General features: G+C 61.4%; 1 protein-coding gene across 10 annotated transcripts in view; it reads right to left on the minus strand.

The window, feature by feature from the left end:
* Window positions 1–2,772: 2,772 nt before the first annotated feature.
* The window catches only part of BRD1 (bromodomain containing 1), a 58,490-nt gene continuing 34,500 nt past the window's right edge, over window positions 2,773–26,762 (minus strand). For 5 of the 10 annotated variants that reach the window (XM_067010456.1, XM_067010457.1, XM_067010458.1 and 2 more), the window contains 11 exons: window positions 25,108–25,264; window positions 20,137–20,268; window positions 19,609–19,737; window positions 18,938–19,250; window positions 17,198–17,458; window positions 12,041–12,535; window positions 6,168–6,303; window positions 5,645–5,772; window positions 5,248–5,357; window positions 4,880–5,034; window positions 2,773–4,235 (listed from right to left, as the gene is read on the minus strand). In XM_067010456.1, coding sequence (XP_066866557.1) covers window positions 4,052–4,235; window positions 4,880–5,034; window positions 5,248–5,357; window positions 5,645–5,772; window positions 6,168–6,303; window positions 12,041–12,535; window positions 17,198–17,458; window positions 18,938–19,250; window positions 19,609–19,737; window positions 20,137–20,268; window positions 25,108–25,264 — 2,200 coding nt within the window. In that variant the 3' untranslated portion in view covers window positions 2,773–4,051. Of the gene's footprint in view, window positions 4,236–4,879; window positions 5,035–5,247; window positions 5,358–5,644; window positions 5,817–6,167; window positions 6,304–12,040; window positions 12,536–17,197; window positions 17,459–18,937; window positions 19,251–19,608; window positions 19,738–20,136; window positions 20,269–25,107; window positions 25,265–26,762 lie in introns of all 10 variants that reach the window. The other 5 variants (XR_010835983.1, XR_010835984.1, XM_067010460.1 and 2 more) reach the window with 5 other exon arrangements.

Below are 26,762 nucleotides of genomic sequence, written 5' to 3' on the forward strand. Positions count from 1 at the left end.
ATTTTAAAAGATCACCTTCACTCCATGGTAATAAATATACACGCCACGATTTTTTCTGGAATTTTAATGATTTCATTTTGACCGATTTGAGATTTGCCTGCTCTAAAGAAAACAACTGTGGCTTTAAAAAGGCAATGTTTCTATCACATAACAAAGTCTTCAGGCCTGGTAGTGTCGACAAAAAAATTAATCAGTCTAGGGCTTCCCTGGTGGTGCAGTGGATAAGAATCCGTCTGCCAATGCAGGGGACGCAGGTTCGATCCCTGCTCGGGGAACTAAGATCCCACATGCCGCGGGGCAACTGAGCCAGCTGGCCACAACTACTGAGCTCGCGCGCCACAACAAGAGAGCCCGCACGCCACAACTGCAGAGCCCACGCAACCTGGAGCTCGCGCACTGCAACTAGAGAGAAGCCCGCTCATCACCGCGAAGAGCCCCGCGCGCCGCAACAGAAAGATCCCGCCTGCCTCAATGAAGGTCCTGTGCACTGCAACTAAGACACAACGCAGCCAAAATAAAATTAAATTAAAAGCAAATAAATAAAGAAAAATTAATCGGTCGATCTACAAAAGAAATGGAACATTTTATTCGAGCCAAATTTGAGGATTATAACCTGGGGAAGAGCATCTCAGAAAGCTCTGAGAACTGTTCCACCCACTCTAGAAGTCAAGGCACAGTTATATAAGGTTTTTGAGACAGAGGGCTGTACATCAAATGACGTATTACTGACAATTTACACAATCCAGATCTAAGTGTCATCGTCGTCTCATCGTGGGCCCTTAGGAGGTCAAGAAGGAAATTTATCTTTAAGGAGTTGTCTTGTTGCTGCTGGGAGAATATTGTTCTTTATGGTTGAGCAGGCATTTCTACCAGTGGGGAAGGTGTGGTTGATGCATCATGCAGATACACAATGCGCAGTTAAGGGGGAGAGAGACGGCCAAAGGACAGAAAAAAATTTTTTAATGTTTTTTGTCTTGCCATAAAATATGAATTGTATTTCACAACAGGAAAGCTCTGTGCTTACATCAAAGGCCCAAGCTCCATCGAGCTTGTGGCTCTGCCACTTTCCACATGGTCCAAAATGGCTGCTCCAGTTCCAGCCACCACATCCACATTCCAGCCAGCAGGAGGAAACTCCTCCCATGTGGAGGACATTTCCTGGAAGTGATGCTCCCAGTTACTTCCCATTGATCTTGTCTCCTGGCCTCACCTCACTGAAAGGGAGCTCCCCTGGGGGTTCCCTGGAGGGGCCGGGGTCCAAACAAGGGTGGCAAGACCTGACCCCACAAGTCTGTGGGGTGCGGGGGTGTGTGGACAGTCTCTCCCCAGCCTGGGGTCAGCCTCTGGTTTGGGGGGAAGTGTTTGGGGGAGACCTCTGCCCCCCTGTCCCGCAAGAAGCCAGACACACCTGGTCCAGGAGTGGGGAGTCTGCCCTACCCGCAGAGCAGGCCTGGAGGGTGAACATGGAGAAGACACGTCTGGGGTGGGGGACCCCTGAGAGGGCTTGTTGGGGGGACGCGAGGATCCCTGTGTGCTTCAGGGAAACCCTGAGTGCCGCCCACAGAACTGGGGAGGGGGCCACCCCGCGTGGTTGGACCCTGCCTGGGGGAACAGGGCCGGGAGAGCCAGTCACATGATGAGCACCGTCTACACTGCCTCGGACACGAAACGCCCCAGCGTCGGGCTGTAGTTCTGCCCCTGCGCTGGGAGCTGGATGCCGGGGCCACGCAGGCCTGCCACATGGGGACTCCGGAGGCTCGGGCCCCGCCGCTCAGACCATGAGACCCCAGTGTCCCCCAGAGTCCCCAGCCCTGTGGCCTCAAGTCTGCAGGGCCAGGGTCCCGGGCAGCGGGTCCCACGGGACTAACTGCAGGTCTCAAGGAGAGACCGCCGGCCTCCCGCGGGCTGGGCTCCAGCCTGAGGCGCCCCAGCGCCCCAGCGCCCCTGCTGGGTCCTTGCCCCCGGTTGCCCTTACAGACCCCCCTGCACTCTGAAGCTGCCCTTTCTGCCCAGAGGCCCTCCAAAAAAGAAGGAAGCCACAGACAGGAGCCCCAGGGCCGCCGGAGCCGGATCCAGGAGGGCAGTGGGGCCCAGGAGGCCCCGCTAAGTACACGGGGCACCCTCAGCGCCGCCTGCCAGGCCCCTGCTCGGAGTTGGGGCCGCGGCACTGCCACGCCCTGGGTGGGGTCGGGCGGCCAGTGCTGGGCCGAGTGAGCTTCCGAGACGGGGGCTCCTCGGGGCTGCCCCGGCCTGGCAGGGGCCCCAGGTACGGGTGAGGAGCTCCCGGGACGCTGACTTCGGTGCTGACACCACAAAGCCCCGGGCGAACGGGGCAGGCTGGACCCCCGCCCAGTGGCTCCAAGCGGCGGCAAGGGCCAGCTCCAGCGGGGCGGGCAGATCAGAGCGCGCAGGAGGCCCCACCACGAGCCCGGACACGTCCCGGCGGCCAGGGTGGCGGGGCTCCGTGGAAACCACGGCGGCAGGACTCGGCGCCAGCGGACGCCGTCAGCAGAGCTCAGGCCACAGCAGCCCCTCGCGACCTTCAGCATGACGGTGACTTGGGGCAGTGGGGGCAGAGGAGGCCCCGGGTGCAGCTCCCGGCTCTGGGGCAGGAGCTCCGGCGAGAAGACCCCGTCCCTCGGTCCCTCCCTCCCGTCCCTTCTCCGACCACAGCCGAGGGCCTCGCCCACGGCGACGTGGCCCCAACAGGCCTTCCTCGAGGACCCCAGAACCACAGCAGAGAGAAAGCGTCCGTCAGACACGGGACAAAACTATCAAAGGAAGATGTTTTATTTTCAAGTTTCTATGGAGATGTTACAAACGATGCAGACTGAAAAGAAAAAAAAAAACATTTAAAAATTTTAAACTACCATTTTAAAATAAAAATATGATTAGGTAAAATAATAAATAATGACATCCCGTGACACTTTTTGAGATGAAGGTGTGTCGCGTGCCTCAGCTGCAGGGACCCTCGCCCCAGCCCCGGCCGCCAGGCTGCACGCCCACCCGGCATTCTAATGATGTAGGAATGAAAGGGACACACCGTCCAAATCTTGATTTTATTTTTTAATATAAAAAATGCAATTTTGGAAACCCACCCTACCTTTTCCCCTAACATAATGCTTTACCTCTTAAAAATAAAAATAAAGTACTAATTCTATATACATCACGTGTACCATACAAAAATGTATCCAAAGTTTCTATTGCTACCAAAGTGTTCTAAATTAAAACAAGTTACAGAAAGCCCCTCATTGTAAACAAAAGATTACAAGTTACAAAATCAAAGAACACAGCCAGAGTCATTTATACAACAACCAACACATCCTGCTCCCGAAGCAAGTTGAATTTTTATGTGCCTGTATAAAAATGCATATCAATATACTTCTGCAAATTTATCTTTCATTATAAAGCAAATGAATACACTTTCTACAATAAATAATCCGCTAGGAGGCACACCCGTGGGAGGCTGGAGCGGACAGGCGGAGGCTGGCGAGTGGTCGAGGCTGGCGAGGCTGGCGAGGCCGGCGAGGCCCGGAGGAGGCGCCTGCCCCAGCCCTCACGGGGGCGGCGGAGTGTTTTTGGTGATTTGCAAGTGATGCACGCGGCATAAATTTATTCTCCACCTCTTTCCACAAAGTACCATTCAAAATAATGTCATTTTCTTTCTTAAAATACACATTTGTCATTGTAAATTTACATCCCATCTATTAAATAAGTGGTACTCTGTGTAAAGAGTATGATTTACAAAATTATTAAACATTCAAAAGTCTTTAAAAAAAAAAAAAAAAAAACCAGCTACAGATCAAAGAAAGTGACGCCGGCAGCGCCCCCTGGAGTGACCTGTGAGGGGCACAGAGCCACACTTGGGGGAGGCGCCCACGCCATTCACAGAGCGCCCAGATGGGGATGATTTCATAGAAAACTGGGAAATAAAACCTCCCCCTCCCTGGGAGAAAGAATTAAACTACACCTAAAAATCAGAATAAGTTAAGTGGGGAACAATATACAGCATGTACAGCGTATCGACACTATGCACAAGGCCACGGCCGCGTCAGTCTACGTCGCTGAGGTCGCTGGCCGGCTCCCCATGCACGCGGCTCAGGTGGTCCATGGCGCGGTCGAAGGCGACCCTCACCGCCTTCCGGATGCTCGAGTTCCTCCCCTCCATCATCTTCAACTTGTCTATCGTCTCGTCAAGGCCGAGGGGAACCATCTTGGACTTCGGGAGCCACTGCCTTCGAAGGAAGAGAACGGACTGTGAGGCCGCGCAAGTGTCAACCTGCCCCTCGGCCACACCGCGCACACACCCAGCCTCCACGCCGTGGGGCACTTCAGGCCAAGTGGCATCTCGGAAAGCGCCCGAGCACGGAATCAGCGGTCACCTCCTCTCCTCGGCGTCACTTCCCGAGGGGCCGCCACGGCACTCAGCCGTCCACGCCACACCTGAGTGGCCACCAAGGGGCACGCACACGCGACGACACACACACACACAGACATACGTACGACACATGCACGCACATGGCAAGCAGTGGTGGGCAGGGCCACGGGTCTGGAAGACCCTCTGAGCCACAGGGAACCCAGCAGGGGGGCGGCCCGGGTCAGCGGGAGGGAGATAAAGATGGGGGCAGGGGTCAGCAAGACACACAAACCCAATGCAGCTGCACAGGACACCGCAGCCAGCTCCCCACCAAGCAGCCTCGGGCACAGAAAGGGCCACAGCACAGAGGGCAGAGGAGCCTGGCGCCAGAAGGGCGGGCGGGGGGGGCAGTTCCCGCGGGCACGCAGGCCGGGGTATGGACCGCGGCACGTCAGGGGCCGAGGCAGGGGCATCCCCTGGCAGAGCACAGGGGGACCCACACGGAAGGCGGCGAGCGCTCACCAGCTCCTCTTGTTGTCAAAGAACAGGACAAGGAAGAGCTTTTCGTCCACCTTGGTCTGCATGTGCTCGCCGACCCTCAGCACGTCCAGCGGCGGGGCCGGGATGGTGACGCCGTTGTGGTGGCCAGGCACACGTGGCATTTTGGGGTCGATGATCTGCCGGGGAGGGCACGGGGTCACGGCGGAGCCCTCGCACCCCGTGCCCTGGAGCAGGCCAGGGCCCAACGAGAGGGGGGTCTGAAGGAACTCCGCCCACACCGACACCCCCGTGTGCATCTCCCAGGAGGTGGTCGTAGGACGCCTGTCCCAAGGGCCCGGGGACACGGCCGCGCGGTTCGGCGCCCCCGCCCCACTGGCTCCGCGGCTCACCAGGGCCGGGTACGAGGGGTAGCCACTGCACTTGGCCCACACGACCTTCAGGGGCTCGAGGACAGAGGCCGCAGCGTCCGTTGAAATCCACATGCTGTTCTGACCAACTTCTGATTAGAGGGAGGGAGAAAAGGGAGTCAGAAAGTCAGGGCCCCCGGGACCCAACATGCGCACAGCTGAGGCCGCCCCAGGGTGGCAAGACGGGCCTACGGGGTGCGCCCGGCACGGCCTGAGGGCGCGAGAGCCCGGTGGAGGCAGAGGGCCGGCCCAGCACCTGCCCTCAAGCTGCGACACCGCCTCGCCCTGCACCCCACCCCTCCCGCAGCTCCAAGGCCTCCAGCCCCCGGGACCCCAGCATCTCCCGCTCCGCGCAAGCCGGCGGCAGGCGTGGACGCACCGGCCGCGATCCGGGCTGCCTTGGCGTAGTTCCCGTTCTCGATGCAGGAGATCAGCGCGCTGCGGTCCTCCAGCGTGTGCCTGCGGACCAGGGCGGGCTTGCCCCGGCCGCACGGGGGCGCGCTAAAGCTTCAGGAGGGAAAGAGGGGCCCGTCAGAGCCCAGCCGCGGGCCCTGCATGAGGGGAGGTGGGGAGGGGTCAGGAGGGAAGGGAGATGGCAGGGCCGTGCTGGCCACCTTTTTTTGGGGGCCCCACCGTGTGGGATCTTAGTTCCCCGACCAGGGTTCAATCCCAGGCCCGGCAGTGAGTCCTAACCACTGGACCACCGGGGAATTCCCAGCCACATCTTGGTAAAGGCAAGACTCAGCAGGAAGAAACCAAGTATAGATGTAATTCGTGCATTCGCAACTCAAGTTAGACTTCTATGGGGTCTGCCTTCCCACTTCTGGTGAAGTTCTACAAAGCAGATGACTGTGGAACAGAGACACTGCCCCCGAGGGCGGGCAGCTCGGGGCGGGGCCCACCTGGAGTCGCAGAGCGGGCTGCTGCTGGAGGCGACGCTGGACTCGGAGGCGCAGCGGCGGCGGGGCGCGGCCGTTCTCCCCGGGGCGCCGCCCAGCTCCTGCTCGCCCCTCGCGGCCCCAAAGCCATTGGTGAGACCTGCAACACAGGCGCGCACGCGGCCCTGAGCTCAGCTCCCGGGGCAGATGCCCGCGCCACTGCCCTCTCTAAACCGGGGACAACGCCAGACCAACGCGCCCTGCCCACCCCGGCACCCAGCATGCTCAGAACACGGGGACAGGGGCACAAGGGGCACCGAACGGAGATGACGAACCCCGGCAAGGTCAGGACACACCGGTCTCCAGAAGGTGCTCTTAAAAAACAGGCCCCACAAAGGCAAGGAGGGCCTCCCGCGACTCCTCCCTGGACGGCCCACGCCCGCCAACAGAGGCCCCAAGTCTGGGCGGGGGCCCCGGGGGGGGCGGGGGGGGCGGAGGGAGGGAGGGAGTCCCGGGCTTCTTCAGGACCGGCATGTTCATATCTAAGGAAAACCTTCTTTCAAAATAAAGCACTAGCAGGAACCCCAAAAACGCTCGCGACCTCCTGAAACCCAAGACGAGCGTCTCGTTCACACGGGCGCCCCGTGTCCAGACGCCACTGAGACCATCAGCAACAAGGCACACGGGTGAGGACGCGCCACCAGGGGGCCAGAACTCACAGGGGTCCGAACACCCAAGCAGCCCAACAAACCAACAGCTTCACCTTAGCACCTAAGAAGTATTTTAATAGAGGCAAATCTCAAAGCCAAACCACACATCCTGCCCCTGGAAAGTCTGATGCCAGCAGGAGGCAGGAAGGACACCCCAGGTCAGAAGGTGCCGCGAGCTGCTGGCCTGTGTCCAGCGCCGCCAGGCCCAGCTCAGCCCCTCTGGGTGCGACGGCTGCAGGGGGAGGCATTTTTTCCCCAGAAAAGAAACCCACTCCTCGTGCTTCAACATTTTTTAAATCCATTTCTTCAAAAAAATTTTTGAAGTAGTCAGATTACAGGGTTTTCTCACCTGCTTCACGTTACTTTCCTGTAAACAAAGGGAGGTGGTAAACCTAGACAGCCGGCCGCTGGCAAGTACAAACGCAGGAACAGAGCGCGCTCTGCCGCTGCTGAAGAGAACGAAGCCCCCACCTCTCCTTAAGTGAACGGCCAGACGTCCTGCTCCATCTCCATCAGACCCGACACCACTGGCTACAGGAAAAGCTTAGCGTTTTCCATTTTAAACCTAATTCGTATTTATAGGTAGTAACCTGCAGGCAGTGGAGGGTGCTGCACTCATTTTCGGAAATTGGACCAAACCACCTCAGGAAGGCAGGCCCAGGAAACGAAGAGTCTGGGCCAAGGCTGCGGGGCTGAACCACGGCCGCTTCTCGTGGTCCCAGCCCGTGGGGCCCAGGTCCACCGGGAGGGGCCGTGCTCACGCAGGCGCACGCCCAGCACCAGCGCTGCTACAACACCCCACCTGTGCCCCCCGGGGAGGCCCAGGACAGCACCCAACACTAGGCCATGTCCAGATGCACCGCGTGGCGACAGCCCAGGGGTCAAGAACACGCGGCCACCAAGCTGCTGCAAGCACAGCAAGCGGGGACGGCCTTCCCCTGCGCCCACCCTCCCAGCGGCAAAGCGGGCTGCCCGTCCGCCTCTCCTGGCAGGGCAGGAAGAGGGGCCCTAGAAGGTGACAAGGAGTCTCAGCGCCTGGGAAGAGCTGGGGCGAGCAGTGCGTGGGCCTGCCGTCCGCGACCCCCCCCATCCCAAGGCAGGAGGCGGCAGCCAGGAAGGGCGAGAGGAAGGGCAGGGCGCCCGTCACAGGACGCGCGTGGTGAAGGTCAAAGGACGGGCCTCCTGACTGCGGAGGAAGGAGGGGAGACCGGCCCCGGCTCCAGGGCACCGAGCAAGGCTGCACTCACGTCGTCCCCAGGGAGACGGCACGCACATCACCCACATGGCACGCATGGTGACAAGTGACGCCAAGGGGAGAAGACCCAGAAGTGGGGAGTCCTCAACTGGGAAACGAGGACGTGCACGTCTCCGTAAGCACTCAGAGCACACATGCCCCCAGGGTGACCTGCGAGTCACATATGGCTTTCCCCGTGTCACCCACTGAGCAGCAGACAAGCCCAAGGGCACGAGGCCGCGTGGCCAGGGCAGGGCCAGCCTCCGCAAGCCACCCCACGCCACGCAGGGACCTGAAATGACACTCAGTAGGGCAGGGTCACAGGTCTGCACAGAGGTGGGCCCAGGGCCACAGGCACACACAGGTGCCCCCACAGTGCCTCTGAGAGCCAGGTTAGTGCCCGGTGAAAAGGGCCTTCAGGGACAGGCTAACGCCCCCCAGACATGAGCTGCACCCCCAGAGCCCCTGGGAACCAGGGCTGAGGCCTCAGGTGATAGAGGAGGCACCCCGGAGCCTAAACTCCCTTCTCTGCCCCAAAGGAGGACACGCCGAGCGGGGAGCCCCGGCCCAGCCGCAGCTCAAGGCCGTCCAGGTGCCCCCGGGGCCTCCTGACACGCGGGCCTGCGGTGGCTGCAGCTACCTCCATCCTGAACGCCTCGCACCTGCCGGGTGGCAAGAAGCCTCCGGGTGCTCCCACAGGGGTGCCGGGCACCCGAGGTCCACCCCGCCACACCCTCGCCGGGCCATGAAGACCTCCTGGACAGCAGCCCAGCCAGAGGCACAGCGACAGGAGCGGCTGTGCTCCGCCAGCCACACGGTGTGGACGCAAGCGCTCCCCTCACACGACGCAGCGTCAGGGCCAGCGGGCACGGGGACTGCGGCCGGCCTCTTGGAGCAGGGCGCATGCCCGGCATTTTGGTTCCAAGTTTTTATTTTTACTGTTGGCAACAGAATTCCATTTTTTATGCGTTTTTCCACCTTTCGATAAAAACACAGAAGCACATCAAGTAAGATCCCAACACCCTGCTTTTGCCCAGACCGGCTCCAAGAAGACGCAGTAGCATGGAAGGCTCGCCAGGATGCCCAGCAGGCCTGCGCCCCCAGGCCTGCAGCCAGGACGTCCGCTTGTGGCAACCAGAGACAGAACTGTGCCTCCCCGAGAGCCCCAGGGATGAGCGAGAGGAGGAGCCAGAGGAGAGACAAGCGAGGGGGGGGGAGGCAGGCGCTAACAACAGACAGCGACGGGAGACGGGGCTGACGCTACATGGTCCGGCGCCGTGTGCAGCCTGCACGGTCCTCCCCGAGCCCAGCGCCCAACCCAGAGCCCCTGGTCATCTCAGACCGGTCCTGTGCCGGCCGAGGGTGGGTCAGAAGCTCTGTCCACGCGAGTCATCTGTGGACGCAGCAGGCTCTCCAGGCATCTCGGCCCAAGGCTTCCTTTGCATTGTCACCCTATCCACAGGGAGGCCGAGCGACGTCCCAGCCAGGTCCCAGCCAGCTCGAGGACGGGTGCCGGCCCCGGCACCTGCAGGCATCTGGCTGACTTACAGAGGGGCAGGTGGGGTGGGGCACGGCTCCTCCAAGGGCTGGTGTTTGTGTTTTTGTTTGGAGGGCGGCTGAACGGATGCTTCCAACGTCATCCACAAGAACTGGGTGAAATGCAAGGGTGCAGGGATCCTTCTGTGTTCCAAAATGACCGCGTAGCAGAACCCCAGTCCACGGTGAGTAAGAGAAAATAATTAGGATCCAAAGAGTGAACTACCCAGCATGTTAGTAGTTAAAATGAGAACCTGGAAAACAGCGAAAAAGCCATTTAGTCGGACTGCAGGCCCCGCAGAGCAGCCTCCTGCCTGAGCAGCCTGCAGACACGGCGACAGACGCAAGCGCACACGGCCCGCCACGCGCACGACGGGAGCCACGCGCAGGCATCTCAAGCGAGGAGACGGGCAGCACGGTGTCCCGGCCTGAGGCTCACGAGCCGGCGGTCACAGAAGGAAGACGGGAGGCCACGCAGGCGCTGGCGGCACGGCTCCAAGAGCTGCAGCCAGTGTGCCAACGCTGCCCGCGGGTGCTTCCGAGGAGAGGCCTGAGTGCCCGGAGGGAACGAGGTGGGGTTCACCCTAACCTGGAGGCCTTGCGGCACGCTGTGGACACCCGTGGGCTCCCTACGAGGCAGAGCACGCACACGGACCCTTGGAAAACAGAAGGTTCGGGATACCCCCAGTCCCGAGACGGCAAAGACGGCCGCTCAGGGGAAGAGACCCGGCCGCAGAGCCCACGAGACGCCCGGGCGACGGGCCAGCCGAGGGCCGAGCAGACCCTGAGGACTCACCACACACCACTGAAGGCACCGCCGTTCTGGAATGGGAAGCAGAGGGCTCCGCTGGAGCCAGGCCACGGGGGCCGACACCTGGGACGCGCCCCGGCCCTCACGCAAGGCCTGCGGGAAACTCCTCCTGGCCTCAACCATAACCACTGAACACCTGCAAAATCCTCGGCTCAGACGCGGAATCCGGAAGGAGGGGACGTGATTTTCTACAAGGGACCTTTGGTGAGGGAGTCCAAGGGGCCCCCGAAAGCCCGACAGTTGAAGGCCTACGGCGGGCGACGTTTCCAGAAGAACAGCCGGGCGGCGAGGTCCACGTCGGGGCCAGGCAGCCCACCCCCCAGACACCAGCTTCGCCGGGGGCCCTTGACCGCAGTGCCCTGCGCACACCGCACCAGAACATGACGCCCTGACTCGCCTCCGGGTGCAGACGCCGGGACCCTCCAGTGCGCCTGTAAACCAAGCCGAGGGTCTTTCGCTAAATTCGGCCGAGAAAGGCCCCAGGGTAGTTAAGGAGCCCCGAGCACTGACACAGGCTCCATCTGTGTCTCTGTCCTGGACACACTCAAGCAGCTGGCAGCACTCAGAAATAAAGTTTTAACAAATTATCAAAAAACACCAGTTTGACACTGATCCATCGAGCTACACACTCAAAATGTAACGTTTCAATAACCCTAATCAAGTGCAGACGTTTACTGTGGAAGAACAGCCAGCCAGGCGACACACCGCCCTGCACGCCGGGCTGCAGCCGCCCCTCCAGGGCGGACGCCCCGGACCGAGGCACCCAGCCGGCCCCACGAACCCGTGGCTCAACTCAGCCAAGCTCCGAGGAGGAGACGCACCGCTCTGTCTGGCTGTGGCAGACAGAGCAGCAGCAGAGACACAAGCCGGCTCTGGTCCACGTCCAGGACCAGGGGGCGCACAGACCGCCCGCCCCCAGGAGACGGCCCACGGGCCCGCCGTGCACGGGCGCCCATGGCAAACGGCTAGGTTACCAGCACAGAAGCCCCTTGCCTCCGGGCGGCGGGAAAGCTGGAAACAGGCTTTGAAAGAGCAGGAAGGTGCCTCCTGCAAACACAGCTGGAGGGAGATTCCTGAGGCAGCGCCAGCACGTGGATGTCTGGGTGAGTTAATTAGACGAGCTTAAGCCATAAAAGCTTAGTAGTAAATGAGAAACACTTTCAAGTGTTATCTCAGCAGTCGTGCGTGTACCAACCAAGCCACACGGGACGGCGAGAAAATAAAGTCCGCTTTAAGCAAGTGGGTGACGTGCCGCGTTCAGCCCAGACCCTGTGGGCCTCAGAAGGGAGGCCTGCGGGACGCCCGCCGTCACCCACTGCACCTGGACCCGCCCACACGCACAGCACAGCCAAGCACCATCCACGCTCGGAAGCTGGCCTGGGTCCAGACTCTCCAAGGGGAGGGACGAGCAGGGCCCCCAGCCCCCGGGCCCCCCAAGGTGGCGCCACCTCAGACCTATGATTCAGGGCTTCTCAAAGAAAAACACCATCTGTCTTCTTACGTGGACAACAAAGTGCAAACCACCGAAGCTGCTGGCACACCCCCCGCCCCCCGCCCCCCCCTCCGGCCCTGCCCCGAGACAGAACGCGGCCGGCGCGGCATTTACCTGTGTCCAGGCGCTTTCCCGGGGACCCCTCCTCCACCTCGGAGTCGCCGCAGGTGCTTCGCGACCTTTTTCTTGGCTGCAGAAGAGTCTCCAACCTCGGAAGGACTACAGACAAAAAGGTTTTGGTCCCTAGCTGAGGAGAAGTTGGCTGGGTTTCAGTGTTCTTGGCAGACTTTGGGGGGCTTACACTTTTCGATTTGCAGAAGAGAACAGAAGTGCGTCTGTTTACATCGCTTGATGGCTCCGCCACCGCGGAGGCCGCCGCCGGCGCATCGCCACTACTGGCGAGGGTGGGCTCTGGAGGGTGTCCGATTACCAGTGCGCTCTGAGTGCAAGTGCTATGTGATTCATTACCAAATGTGACTCTTTTGAATAGTTTACTCTGCTCTGGGTTGAGTTCTACTGGTTTGAGGGTTGGTGGTTCTGAATTAGTCTCCGAGTTTGAAGGAAGAGGTAATGCATCTGATGGTTCAAGTTTAGGGGGAGATTTATCTCCTGAAAAAATTATAAATAAAGTGATTTTTGAAAATTGATAATTATAAAATCTATTATAAAACTTACTATAAATGTGAAGTCCACCAAAATACTAATTCAATTAAGGAAACACAGCATCACACATAACTGTCTGCAAGCAGCCGCGGGTTACCCTGTGTGCACTTCCCTAACACCGAGGCCGCGGCGCCTGGCGCCCAGGTGTCCAGAGTTACCCTCTGAAGACAAGCGTGAAGATCACCGCACATGTGCCAGCATCAAGACATCATTCGAGTTCATGACAGTTTCTGCAATCAACATTCACTTACCTTGAGAAAGAAAAATATTTCACGTAACTAAGGGGTTCTAAGCGGGCATTCCCACAGTCCTGACCTGGTCCACAAGGTTAGCAGACAGAAGGAAACAGCACGTAAATCTGATTTCTGACCAGGGCATTCTAAGTCAATGTCAAAACCAGGGAGTGGTGAGTGGCTGAGAACGATCCAGGAGAGCAGGAAAACTCCCCACTCTGTTCTCAGATACGCTAACTTCTGTGCCACCTCCACAAACATTACAACCTAAGTTCTTTCTTCTAAGTCTGACTCGAAATATAAAAACACAATCTTTGGACAAAGACTAGTTTAACCTCTTTAAAAAGGCTTTTAAAAACCACTAACGTAGAAACAAGACGCCTGAGAGCCGGCCAGGCTCGGGCCCCGGGAGGCTGGAGAAGCCTCTCCAGGGAGGACGGGGCTGGCAGGGGCTGGCCGGAGCGGGCACACCCTCTGGGATAAAAGCCACCGAGGTTTCTCTCCAGGCAAGGCTTCAGGATGTATGACATAAAACAAGAAGGACACTAAGTAGCACATATCATCACAAAGTACAGTTTCTATTTTATGAAACCTGAAAATCTCCCCAAAACCGTCTAGAACACATAAGGTTAATATTTTAAAATCCAAAGTCATTTTGCAAATGAAAAGCTGCACAACTTCTAAGGTTCGTTTATGTCTCCGAGCAAATGTCTCGAGAATTCTCCCAACTTATGGTGAGGAGAGCCAGCCAGGCTCGGAGCCCAGGAGGGTGGCACCGAACCGCAGGAGCGCTGTGCCCAGGCCGCTGCGGCCAGGCTCTGCCCCAGAGGGGGCTTCGCTTCCAAATGCCACTCAAAGCCTGTTAAGGCACGTGACAGCGACTCATAAAATGAGCGCAAGGCCTCTCCTGGACCAAAAGCTGTTAGAAACGTCAGTTTCCGGAGGAGACTCGGACTCATCTCGCGCCCGTGTGCAGACACTAGGGTGTGACTCCCACTGAGGGCGCGCGCGGCTGCTGAGGAAGCTCCCCCGCCGGCTGTTCGCGAGCACGTGGGGAACACTGACCAGGTGGGAACTGGGGACGTGCAGAGTGATGGCTCGGTGGCTTCCTGTCACTCACCAGGAACGCCAAGGGCATCTTCCCAGGGGTGGGGCCCTCCCTCCCTCCCATTCCGGCAGGGGTCTTCTCCTCCCCCCACCCGCCCCCAGACCCACAGGGGCTCTCGTGCTGACCTGACACCAAGGTGTCAGCATCCGCCGCAGCCTTGGCGGGCAGGGAGACGTGGGGATGTCAGCGCTGCCCCCTGCCAGGTCCCCCACTCGGCACGCGGGCTAGGCGACCTCAGGCCCCACCCCCAGGCTTGGCCGCTCCCGCTGGGGCAGCCACCGCCCCCCCCAGGCGCCCAAGGCCCTGGCCGCGCACACGAGGCCCCGGACCACGTGGTCCACGGCCACGGCGGACCGCGCCCACAACCAGCCCGTGCCAGCCGCAGGGGAGGGGGGGCTCATCAGAGGGGCCACCCGACCCTCACCCTCCCCAAAGGCTACGCTGTGGCACAGGGCCCTGCCGTGCGTGTCCCAAGCCTCTGGGGGCCGCGCGGATGCAGAGTGGGCGTCAGGAAAGAAGCTGCTCAGGTGACCGGTGCAAACCACCCCCACCACCACCAGCTGTGGGCCCCTCGCAGGCCACCAGCCCCAAGCCTCCGTGTCCTCGTCCATCAGACGAGAACAGCACGACGACCACTGACCCCGCCGCACTCGCCACACACGGAGCCGACACAAGACTGCAAGTCCCTGTACGGTCACTGGCTGCAAACAATCACACTCCACTTAAACACTCATGAAAAACGCTCGATTAACTTCTAGAACAAACGCTCTTCGTTCATGGCATAAAAGAATGCAGAGCACCTGAAATCCTGTTCACAGGAGCTCATCACACACAGAACAGCCCGGCGGCTCCACTCGGGGCACCCCACCTGCCCCACTGCTCCGTGGAGTCTGCAGGGCAGCTTCCCCACCGTCCACACCCGTGGTGCCAACCCGCCCAAGAGACGCTTCCAAACCAAAGCCACAAACGGCCTGGGCACCCAGCGAGGCACCTGTCTGGGCGCCGTGCCACCGACCCTCCCGAGTCCGAGGCCCCTGTCCTCACTCGAGCGTGACTGCGCCGTCCAGCCTCAGCTGCGCTGACCCTGGCAGGCCCTCTGGAGCCTCCAGGAAAGAGACGGACGCAGTCTTAAAACAGCAGAGACAGGGCTCGAACCCGACACTGGGCCAAAACCCCGACAGCTAGAGGCAGAGGCCCCTCAGCGACGCAGGCCCACAGCCTCGGCCACACCGTCCTCACTGCCCTGCACCCCGCTGCTCGACGGAAACCTCACTGTGTGTGAAACTGACGACCCGGGCACGAGGCTCCCCGGCTGACGGCCCCAGACCAGCACCGCACAGACCGCGGGCAGAGTCCGCGGGCGCCCGCCCCAAGCCGCGCGGAGTCCCACACCCGCCGCCCCTGGCACTTGACACCAGCGTCTCCTCCCTGCTCGAGTTTCCAATGGAAACCCGTGAACATCAAACCACAACTAAGACCGCGTTTGATGTTGAGAAATCACTACTCTTTCAAGCATGATGGATTGATATTGTGGTCTTGAGTCTTTCAGAAGATTCTTGAGTTTTGCCCCAGGACCTTGATCCCAAGTACACGTTTCTACACTTGCTCACAAACAGCTGCTTCCGCTGCCTCCACCAACCTCTGCTGTCATCCACACGACCCCAGCCCCACTGTCTGGAGGCCACGCCGCCGCTTCACGGGGGGCGCCCCCACCCTCCCTGACAAGCCCGGCTGTTACTCCTCTCCACCCACACCTCTCCTTCCACGTGTCGCTCCTAACCAGCACGGCTCCAGGCCTCCCTGCTCACGTCTGCCGTGCCTCCACCTGCTTCCCCCGATGTGGGCCAGCCCCACGGGACAGCAAGAGAGGCCACCAGGGACGCCCGCCCAGTGGGAGAGCTCAGAAGCTGATGGCGGACCAACCTGTCGACACATTCTCCCCCCACGCCACTCTTTTGCACAGAAAGAGAAACGCATGCCCTCAGCCAGAGGGGCAGCTCGGGCAGCAGGAAGGGGCCGGCTGGGAGGCAAGCAGGCGCCCACGCCGGAACCCACGCTCCAGGCCCACCCTGCACCCCGAGGACCCTTGAAGGTACAGAAAGGGGCACAGCCCGGGAACCCAGGTAGGCCCGGCTGTCGAAGGGCCCCTTGAGCAAGAGCTCCTCAGAACCAGAGCCCCAACAGGCAGGGCCGGCGCAGGTGGCGGCAGGGAGGCTCCCCCAGACTCTACAGACCGAACGTAACTCCCATCACCCAGGAGAAGCTGCAGAGCCTGCAGCTGACAGCGCAGCCACGCACACAGAGAGGCCATCCAGAGGAAAGGGCTGCAGGAGCAACGCACGGTCACTCTCTAAGGGAAGAGAAAGCTCAGGGCTCCAAGTCCTTCCTGCCCCACTGCTGCCTCAGGCAACTGGATAAAAAAGGAGGGGGACACGCAGGACACTGCTGGGCCAGAGGGATGCCTAGAGCCAGCCCACTCACGGGCGCCCACGCAGAGGCACCGCAGTCACCGCCAGGACGTGGCAGGTCCACAAGGCTGGCACCCGTCCACAGCACACCACAGTCCTTTTAAAAAGATAAGCTGTAGAACAACTTGGCTCTGGTTTGATTAATGTTTTTGTTATTCTTATCTGGACGCGGTGGGGAAGAAAATCAGAAAGACCGTAAAACAGCTGCCAACTGCTGTGTTGGCAGGGAGTCTGACTCCACGGCCTATGTCACTGCCTGAAACGTGCTGACCCTCAGGTGAGGCAAGGAGAGCACGAGGGGAGGGCCCCTGGCCCGCCCTAGAGCTCCAGCCCCTGGAGGGCACCTCCCAGAGCCCAGGCTGAACTGGCGTCCACGGCCCGTCCTGCCGGGGAGGGGCTCCTCTGGGCGCGCGTCCGGCCCAGCCCCATGCCCCACACGCCTGGCCCACGACCGAGCACGGCAGGGACCTTTGCACCCCCCAGGCCCTCCGCCCTCCCAGGAGCGTGTCAGTGAGGGCTGAGTGCAGCCACGCGGGTCACCAAGCACCCAGTGCAACGACTCTGCTCCACTTTCCCGACCCAACACACAGTCGTGCCCCCCCCGTCACTCTCCAACCACCCTGGCCAGGCCGTGGACGACCTAAACGGTGCTCCTGAAAGAGCGTTCCAGAACCGAGCTGAGAAAAACATCTCATTCCACGCCCTAGACTCCCGTTAGTGCCCACATGCGGCGCGGACGGCGCGGCGTTTGCCCGGAGGTTTCCGAGCGCTCCTGGCCCGCGCCCCCGAGCGTGCTTACCTTCCTCCCCAGTCTCCTGCCCCAGCTGAGCAGCGTCCTCTTCGAAGCCTGCAGTACCTGACTCGGCGGCCGGGGGCTGGCTGTGCCGCTGGCTCAGCTTGCTCCGAAGGACGGCGATCTCCTTCTTCAGCAACTTGGCGCGCTTGCTCCGCGACCCGCTGGACTTCATGGAGCGCGTGAGGTCCAGCGCGTCCAGCAGCTCCCTTAACTGCTCCTCTAGGACCATGTGGGCCCTGCTGGCCGGGTTCAGCAGCCTGTCCACTGGAAGCAGAGGCACGGCCATCAGGAGCCCCGGACCGCCCTGCCGGCCCCGCCGGGGAGCCCCGGGCCCCCACCCGCGCATGGCGCCAAGAGGGCCGCCACCAGGGGTGCGCACGAGAGCGGGGGCGGTGCCCAGGGACCCCGAGCCCTCCTGCCGAGCCCAGCCTCCCACGCTGAGCCAGGACTCCAAGGAAGGGCCCGAGGGAGGTGTGGACTCCCGGAGGGCCAGCGTGGGGCGTCTGCGCACCGCGACCGGTGTCTGAGCTCAAGTCTCGGGCCCAGGCTGTTGTGTGGCTTTTTTAAAACTGGGCTGCAAAATTCAAAGATCATTTGGAGTTTGGGGCATATTTACTACAGAAATTGCTAGCAATTTCCATTTCAGCCAAACACCAAAACTCCTAAGACCCACATTATCTTAAATCAGCGAGAAGCGACCAAGAAACAAAACGAGTCTACAGAAGCCCCTGCAGACAAAACTGGGACAGAAACGGCAGCACAGCCGTCCAGACAAAGGAACACACCTCCCTCCACAGGCAGACCTTTTACTAAAGCACCGCCTTGTCCACGGAGGGAACGAGACGACGGTACAGGGAAAAACAAAGCAGAAAGCGTCCCGACAAAACCCCGCAGATAAGAAGGTTCACGGAAACAGAAGGCGCGTCGCTTGAGGAGCCTCACCACAGCGTATGGTCCGCCCTCGTGCCACCCCAACGCTGAGGGAGGAGCGAGCGGATTAGACTTTGCATCCCTAATTCTATCCTCAGTGAAACCTGGGCGTGGAGGCACACGCAGGCACTCGTGGCAGCTCGCCCGGCTGTTTCCTGCAAGGCCCGACCTCCGCAGCCCCGCGCCCCTGCCCGCCCGGGGCTCCTGTGGGGGCAGAGCCGTGCAGCAAAGCAGCAGCTTCCACGGGTCGGACGAGTCAGCGGACGGCAGGCCCCCCAAGGCCACGGCGCAAGGAGTGCACCGCCGGGGAGAGGGCCCCGTGCCTGGGCCCCGCTCGCTTCCAAGCACAGCGACAGCCTTGCTCTGGCCACAGACGCCCTCTCAAGTTCATAAGGGCCCACGTGGGCCCAAGGCCCCGGCTACACTGCTTCCTGGTCTGTATCAGGCCGACCTAGGCCGTCCTGCTCGGGGCCACGGGCCACGCGTCTTCTCCCAAGTGGGACCCTGAAACGTGGCTGCCCCGAACAGAGATGCGCTGAGTGTAAAATACACACTACACGGCAAAGAGGAAATGAGAAGCCCGTGGAGGCAATCCTCCGTAATTTTTGTCGCTTACACGTTAGAATCACCATACTGAGACACAGTGGGTTAAAAATACGTCACTAAAATAAGCTTCCCGTTTCCCACTTTTTCACGAGGCTACTAAGAAACCTCAAGTCAGTGCGTGGCTCCCACCCCCTTTCTCCTGGGCCTCCCCGCACGGCGTCTGCGGGGGAAGCACCCTCCCGCCTGTTCCCGGACAGCCGCGCTTACCGTCGTCCCAGGAGAAAGGCCGCCGGGGGGCCGCGGGGGGCCGCTCAGGCAGGTGCATCCCTGAGGCCTCCTCAAAGCCGACGCTGTCTGCCTGGCGCCTGGCCTGCCTGAGCACCACACCACCCTGGTCACGCAGCCGCACGGCGGCCCGGTAGAACACTGTGTCCTTGGCGTTGTACTTCATGCAGTTGTCCACAATGAGGTCAAAGTCCTCCTCCAACTCCCTGAGAGTCCGGTACCCTTGCGCTTCTAACCGTTTCCGCATCGTGGCAAAGTCCATAGGGTGTTTAATGTGATCCAGATAATCCGGAACCTGATTCCAGGGCAGAAAACAGCTGTTTACAGACAAAACAGGATTCATTCATGCTACATAACCAGCACACCTGCCAGGTGAGGCAGCCACACGTGCACATACATACGTGAACACACACACACACACACACACACACACACGCACACTGCTCACACAGTACCGAGAGGCAGCAGTGAGAGACACACCAAACTGAAGCCTGGATCCTTCCAAGGACCCTCCCAGCCAAGGCCCCTGAAGTACAAGTGCAGGAACCCGCCCCCTGGCCAGGTAGACGTGCACTGAGGAGGGCTCTTTCTTCGCCCCTTTGGTCATCACAGACAGGAGGAAGGACGGGGAACACAGGGGCGAGGACACCCACCTCCTTCAGGCTCACTGGCTGGGCAAATATCCGGGCCGGGTCCTTCTCCTGCAGCTGGTCCAGCACGGAGCGCAGCAGCACGGTGAGCGGGGTCAGCCGCAGCTCCAGGGCCATCTGCTCCACCTTCACCTGGGGGCCAGCGCACGCGATCTCAGGGCCCGAGGGGACCCTCCCGCTGAGAAGCCGCTTCCTGCCTCAAGGGCTCAACACCGCCCCGCGGCCGACGGGGCCCACTTTACAGGCACACACGCTGCCCCTTCCTGCCCATGCGTCCCAGGACCACACTGGACCCCACACTGGACCCCACACCGCCCCAGGCCAGCCAGCCTCTTTCAAGACAGAGGTCAGTGCCCCCCACACCCAGGGCAACAGTCGCCCGGCCTGCACCCCTCACCAGGGAGGGCAGCTTGGAGGAGGCAGGGAGGGGGCAAGGACTGCGGGCCCAGGGGACCAGCGGCTGCACGCCCCGCCCCGCCCCGGACGCCCCGCCCCGCCCCGCCCCGCCCCACCCCGCCCCTGCGGCCTCACCTGCTCCCGCTTGAGCTTCTCGCGCTTGCGCAGGAGCTCAATAAGCAGGCGTGCGCGCTCCAGGTCGTGCCGCAGCCGCTGCCAGTACTTCAGCTTCTCTTTGGCAGCTTGAATCTCCTCGTCGTTTTCTCTCTGAGGAGAGGAATGGAGTCGGTCTCGTCCCCTGCACAGACCCGCCGAGGAAGGGCTCCACGGCCCAGGAGCCACCTCCCCAGCGTCTCAGCCCCGCACACGTCCTTCCTAGGGACACGCGTGCGCACCCTGCCAGCCCATCACCAGGCCAGCGCTGGCAGGGAGGGATGCGGCTGAGCAGCGAGAGTTGGGGAGCAGGGCACGCCGGTGGAGAGACCTGGCTGCCCAGGCAGCGCGCCCTCCAGGCGGCCTCGGCTAGGGCGCTCCCAAGACCTTCGCCTGGCCAGGCCGCCCAGCCCCCCACCACGCGCACGTCCTCACTTCCTTCCCGCCCCAGCTCTGCGCAGGCGCTGGGGCCCTCGGCACGCTCCTCCCGGAGGGTCAGGGCTGCTGCCCGTCCCCAGCCCCGGGTGCCCACCCTCCGCCTGTGCCCAACACCACCAGGAAGCCCACGTGCCCAGGCTCAGCCCACCCGGTGCCGGCATCTCAGCTGAAGGCTTGCCTGACCACAGCTCCGGGAGGAAGGGGCAGTCGGGCTCCTCAGCTTCCCACACCAGCCCCTCTAAGGCTCCCAGTGGGTGTCTGGGGCCCTCCCAACTACAGCAGTCCCTAAGCCGGGTCCAACTCTATGCACGGGGCTCCCCTTCCCTGCTGCCGTCCTGGACACATGCACTTCCAGCCTCAGCTGAGGCAGCAGCGCCGGCACTGTTGCCGGAACACACGGCACAACTCTCAGGCCCTCTTCTCTCCCCGGCCCCTTCTCTGCCCCTCGGGTTTTCACCCCCCAACCAGACAGAGCAGAAACAGCACAGCCAGCAGGCGGGGTCCCGGCCCCCAACGCGCATCCCAGTCTTATCCCAGTGCGAAGCCTGAACCTGGCAGCAGGGAGCACTCCGCCCTGAGGGCAGAAACGGTGAGGATCAGCCCTGAGGCCACACACATGGGCTGACACCACCCTCTAGGATCTCGGGGTCTGAAGGCAAAGAACCCATGACGAGCTGCAAGGCATCTCTCTTCTCGCTCCACTGGGAAATGCAGCAGAGCGAGAGGCCCAGGAGGCTGCGTGGGGGACGTGGGCCGGGCCTGAGCCTCCTTTCCGCGAGGCGTCCTCCAGGCTCCACCACATTCCAATCACTGGCCTTGTTTTTACGTTATCTGAAATTCTCAGGCATCAACCAGGAGTTAACAGTAACATCAGCTGTATAAACAAAGTCAGCAAATACACTGAAAAGTGGGTTTAGAAAACCAAATTCCCCAAGAGCATCTGAAAATCATCTTGTCCATTAGTTTGAAATAGACGCTGAAAATATCAGCTAAGAGGATGTTTAGCTGATATGAGGGAGAGGAAGGCAGGTAAGTCCCAACAAGTCCCTGGTGCCCACCTGCTGTGCTCACTGCCCGCTCACCGCCAGGCTGCAGGACTCGAGGGCCGCCAAGGGCCGCTCTCCCCGCACACAAGGGCCCCACCACGCAGGAACCTGCTGGCAGGACCTGACTGAGGCCCACGCCTCTTCTGCACAAAAGGGCCTGAGTTTCTGACTCTGCTCAAGCGGTCTTACTTCACCTAAAACCAACCCTGAGAAGTTCCATAAACTGGGGCGGTAATGAAGCCATTTCTGGTGCCAAAAAACTCTCAGGAAAGAGGATCTTAGAGGACGGCTTGCAATCGAGCCAAGGTCCGCCCAACAAAGGAGGGGAGGACACCCACTGCCTGGAAGGGAGACGGCCAGGCCCCACCCCAGGGTCAGGATCACCTAGGTCGGATCAAAGCCCTGTGCTGGAGGGACAGGGCAGGCCAGCTCTGCGGGGTGAGGCCCTGGCACACCCACCCAACTCCCCGGACATCACCAAGCGCCAAAGACCCTGAGGGACAGCCACCCCGGCCCCTGAGGCTGACGTCAGCGGCAGCAAGGCGGACAGCAAGAGGTCCCGTGCCAGCAAAGCAGGACAACCGTGCTACCCCAAAGCCACCAGAAAGCGGACAGGGGACACTCTCCCGCCAGAGGGAGCGTCAGGGTGAGCGGGTGGGCGTGCGGGACAGGGGCCGCACCCCACCCCAGCACACGCCGCAGGCCCTCAACCCCAGCAGGCCCTGCAGGATGGCGGAGGACAGGCTCCAGGGAGGGTCACCGCCATGGGGACCCGCTCTGAACAGACCACCGAGAAGGCAGCACCCAGCAACCCGAGGCGCCTCGTCTGCCCCAGGCCAGCTCATTCCATCTGTCTGTCTGTCCCCAACCAGAAGGCGGCCACAGGAGGGAAGGGCTGCACCTGCCCTTTTCCAGGGCCCGGCTCAGCACTAGGAGTCAGCTTAAACTCTAATACCAAGTAATTATAAGGTTCCAAAGAACATCAAAAATCACACCAAGCCTTAAACGTCCCATGTGGAACATTAATGTCTCGGACGTCCCCGCAAGTCAACCTTCGCTAGAACGCGATGGGAAGAGGAGCTGGGTGCCGCCCTTCCACCCGTCCGCCTCCTGTCCTTCCCGGGAAGAGGAAGCTCACGCCCCCAGCATGGCGGGTGGCAGGCCGCCCCGCGTCCGTGTCCCTGCCCACACAGACCACACAGCTGGGCTCTATATGACCCAATCAGAGCCCTCTCCTGGCCAAGCCAAGGTACACCTCAGGGCTCAGTGTTAAGTCATAAGGACACAGGTCTCTGTGGTTCCTCCCAATTCCTTCCTCCAAGAGAGCTGACGCTTCCCTTTCCCGTTTCCTGTGGGTGAATCCTCCCATCGTTACAAATTTACCTCCTGTGGGGCAGGATGGGGATACAGCACGACTGGTCTCGAACCTTCATGCCAGCCTCCTGAGAGCACGTGCTCCCCCAGGAGTGCCCCCTCCCGCTCCCCTGAGATGCAGGCAGGCCCCTCGCGTGCACACGCCCCCCAACCCCCCAGCTTCCTGCCCCCAAACCCAGCCCAGGTCCCACTGGCAACCACAGAGGCCCCGGGCCGCCACTCCCAGCACAGTTCACCCCGCGCCCCCCCGGGCCCCGAGACGAGACTCCTGGGGCTGCTTTCTCCGCATCTCCCATTTCTCTGCCGTCGCCCGGGTGAGGACAAAAGACTCCGTCCTGCCTCGCTGCCCCGATCTTGCGATGCCTGCTGCCTTACCCACCTTACCCCAGAGGCCCAGCACCCTCTCCTGGCACCCAAGGCCTGCAGGCTCTGGGCCCCCACCCCGGCCCCCCTTTCCTGGAGCTCACGAGACAGCACCCAAGCAAGCCAGCCAACCTCAGTCCCTGTGGCTCCAGCCCTGCGGCCTCCTGAACGTCCCCCAGCCCACAACTGGCCCTCCCGGCCCACGGGCACGTGTTCTGACACAGCCTTGACCGAGACCCGAACTCCAGGCCCGGTGTGGAGGAGGGAGGAGCGTGAGGTGCGTCACTAACAAAGGCCCCGGTCTGACAGAAGGTTGAGGATGAGCCCCAGGGGCCAGACCCCCACCGGTGAGCACGGGAGCCCCCGACCCCCAGGGTCGGCAGCACCACCCAACACAAGCAGTCAGCGGTCTGACACTGGATGGAGCGGGCAGGCGGGCACAGGACCGCTGAGCACCCGGCAGGCCAGCAGGGCTCAGGGCGCGGCCCCTCCCGGCCTCTCTATGCGCACGTCCACCGTAGCCGCAGCCCAGGGCTGAGGGAGCCGCTCGGTGTGCAAGGTCCGCCCCAGCAAACAAGGGCTGCAGCGCTGGGTCTGCACAGAGGCCTGTGCCCCATCTCGGGGGAGGGGACTCAGATGGCACTGCGGGCACCAGGACCCCAAGGGGAGAGACGGCCCCATCAGCACACCCTCGGGGCAGCGGGTCTGAGAAGCACACCCTGTAGCCTGTGGTGCCTCCTTTCCCGGAGGTGGACGAGGGTCGGGGGCACGGCCCACCCCGCAGAGGCCCAGGATCTTAACAGTTCCTCTGGATTTCAAAAAGCCTTAAAACGTTAAACTGAGCATCTGAGTGTGTCAGTAACGTTAAGTGACCTACGCTGTCAGCACGACAGGATCGGGAAGATTAAGAGAAGGGGCTCCCTAGCAAGGACACCGCGGGGTGCCGAGGTGGAGAGAGCAGAGCTCAGCCCGGGCCTCGCGCCGCGACCAAGGAGGAGCGACAGCCAGTCGGGAAGCAGCAAACCCGCGACACACCGGGATGAAAACAGCGGCTGACTCCCTCAACGGAGGGACCCCAGGGACGGGGACCCTCACAGCCGCCAGGCAGCCCCGCCCCGACCAGAACTCAGCGGAGGGAGCTCCCCAGGCGCCGGACGCAGCGCCCGGGCCCCCTGACTGATGATGCCCAGGGACAGACGGCAGAGCCTTCAGGGCGCGGCGGGAGCCACAGCGATCCAACGGGAGCCGGTCGGGAGGGGGACCCCCGCTGTGCGCCGAGTCTAGAAGACTGCGCCCCTCAGCACACACGGGCAGAGGACCCTTGTTTGTTTTGGGGAATCTCACAGACTCGACCCCTTCCTTTCTAAATCCATCCTCTCAGAGAAACGCTCTGCAATACCCGATGGGTCTATGAACACAGATCAACCGCTAAGACGTAAACGCTAGTCTGGTTTTGTTCTTTGCCCCCCCCCGTCACCTGTCTTGGCCCTCGCCGCCCTCGGCACGGCCCCCAAGTTACATGGCTCCTGCACGGCGCCCCCTGCCCCTGCCGCTCCACCCCCGGCAGGCATCCCTGCGTGCAGGGTCAGGAAGAGGCGAACGGAGGCACTGCCTGCATCCCCCAGGCTGACGCCGGCACGCGGTCCCCTGGCCCAAGAGGCCGGCCACGCACCTGGGCCTGCGTCCTCCGAGCCCCTCGGAGGCTGCGGGACCCCGGGGCGCGGGCACGTACCTGCTGCGTGTTTCTGTGGGACTGCAGGCTGGACTGGAGTCTGCGCAGCAGGGGGGCTCCGTTCCTCGACAGCCTTTTGAGGAGCCAGTAGCTGTGGGCGCGCTCAACAAACTGCTTCTTCCGCTGAATGGCCACCTGATTCGCAATCCTATTTAATCTAGAACACGGAAAAACTCAGAGTTTAGCTGTAAAGCAAGACACGGCGTGCTCTCATCATGGAAACGAGAAACCACAGCGTTACTGTTAACACACCGCATGCGTCCCACCGCACCTCTCAGCGCAGCGGCGCCCCCACGGCCACCGCTGCCTCCCTGGGTCTCCGCCTACCCGCAGGCTGCGTCCACCTGGGGTCACTCCAGCAGCCCTCAGGGCACACATCTAAGAAGAAAAACGGGTGGAGCCCTGGGTGTTTCCACTTTCTCTGAGTCGCGCATCCACACGCACCGACCTTCACCAGGTGTGGCCGACCCTGCAGTCGCCCACTCTCGTGGGGTTCGGGGCCGTGGCGCCCCGGTCCCCTCAAGAGGGAAAGCGACGGCATAAGTGGAGGCAGAAGCAGCGGAGGGGGGCGGCTACCCTTCACCAAAACGACCGTGAGCGTGCCCAAGCCGCCTGCAAAACTCCACCCTTTCAAGGATGCAAAGCGTGAAGGATTTGTAACGACACCTGCACGAGGGGACGCGAAGACAAACCCCTGGAGGCTGGCCGGACAGCTTCCCGGTCCCTGCCATCAGCCCTGCTGCTGAAACGTGCCTCGGGAAGACGACCGAGGCGGCCAAGCACTAAACCTTGACAGGACGAGGAGGCTTCCCCACTGTGCACCAAACATCAACATTTCAGGTCAGAAATTAAGGAATTTCAAGGGCACGTTTTTTGAAAAGCACAATCCTGAGTTGCACAGAACTGTGCCAACACCCTCAGCTCTGCCGCGTCCAGACCCACGGCGGTCCTTCTATTTTTTTTTTTTTAAGATGTTGGGGGTAGGAGCTTATTAATTTTATTTATTTATTTTTGCTGTGCTGGGTCTTTGTTTCTGTGCGAGGGCTTTCTCTAGTTGTGGCAAGCGGGGGCCACTCTTCATTGCGGTGCGCGGGCCTCTCACTATCTCGGCCTCTCTTGTTGCGGAGCGCAGGCTTCAGACGCGCAGGCTCAGTAGTTGTGGCTCACGGGCTTAGTGGCTCCGTGGCACGTGGGATCTTCCCAGACCAGGGCTCGAACCCGTGTCCCCTGCATCGGCAGGCAGATTCTCAACCACTGCGCCACCAGGGAAGCCCCAAGGTCCTTCTCTTTATAGAGCAGTGGCTGCGGCTCGAGCCTCGGTGCCGAAGGCCACGCACCACACGGGGCAGCCCTGCACGGGATGCCCAGGGGAGACCCACCGAGGGGGCAGCTCCACACCAAGCACAGGCCGGGGTCAGCGAGAGCAGCCAGGCAGACGCAGAGCCCAAGCCCCAGCATGTCCACAGTACCACCCGCTCGGGACACCTGGTCACTCGGTGCTACCAGAGGCAAGGCTGGAACGCCTGCCAGCGGTGGCCAGAGCATCTCCACTGTCCCACGCCGGCTCCAGTAGAAGGCACCGGGGACCCCAGGGCTCCTAGTCTGCGGACGGGGCTGTGTTCACCTTGGGCACCTCGGAGGCGCCCTTCTGTTGG

This window comes from Kogia breviceps, chromosome 12 (genome assembly GCF_026419965.1).
Source record: "Kogia breviceps isolate mKogBre1 chromosome 12, mKogBre1 haplotype 1, whole genome shotgun sequence".
NCBI lineage: Eukaryota > Metazoa > Chordata > Mammalia > Artiodactyla > Physeteridae > Kogia > Kogia breviceps.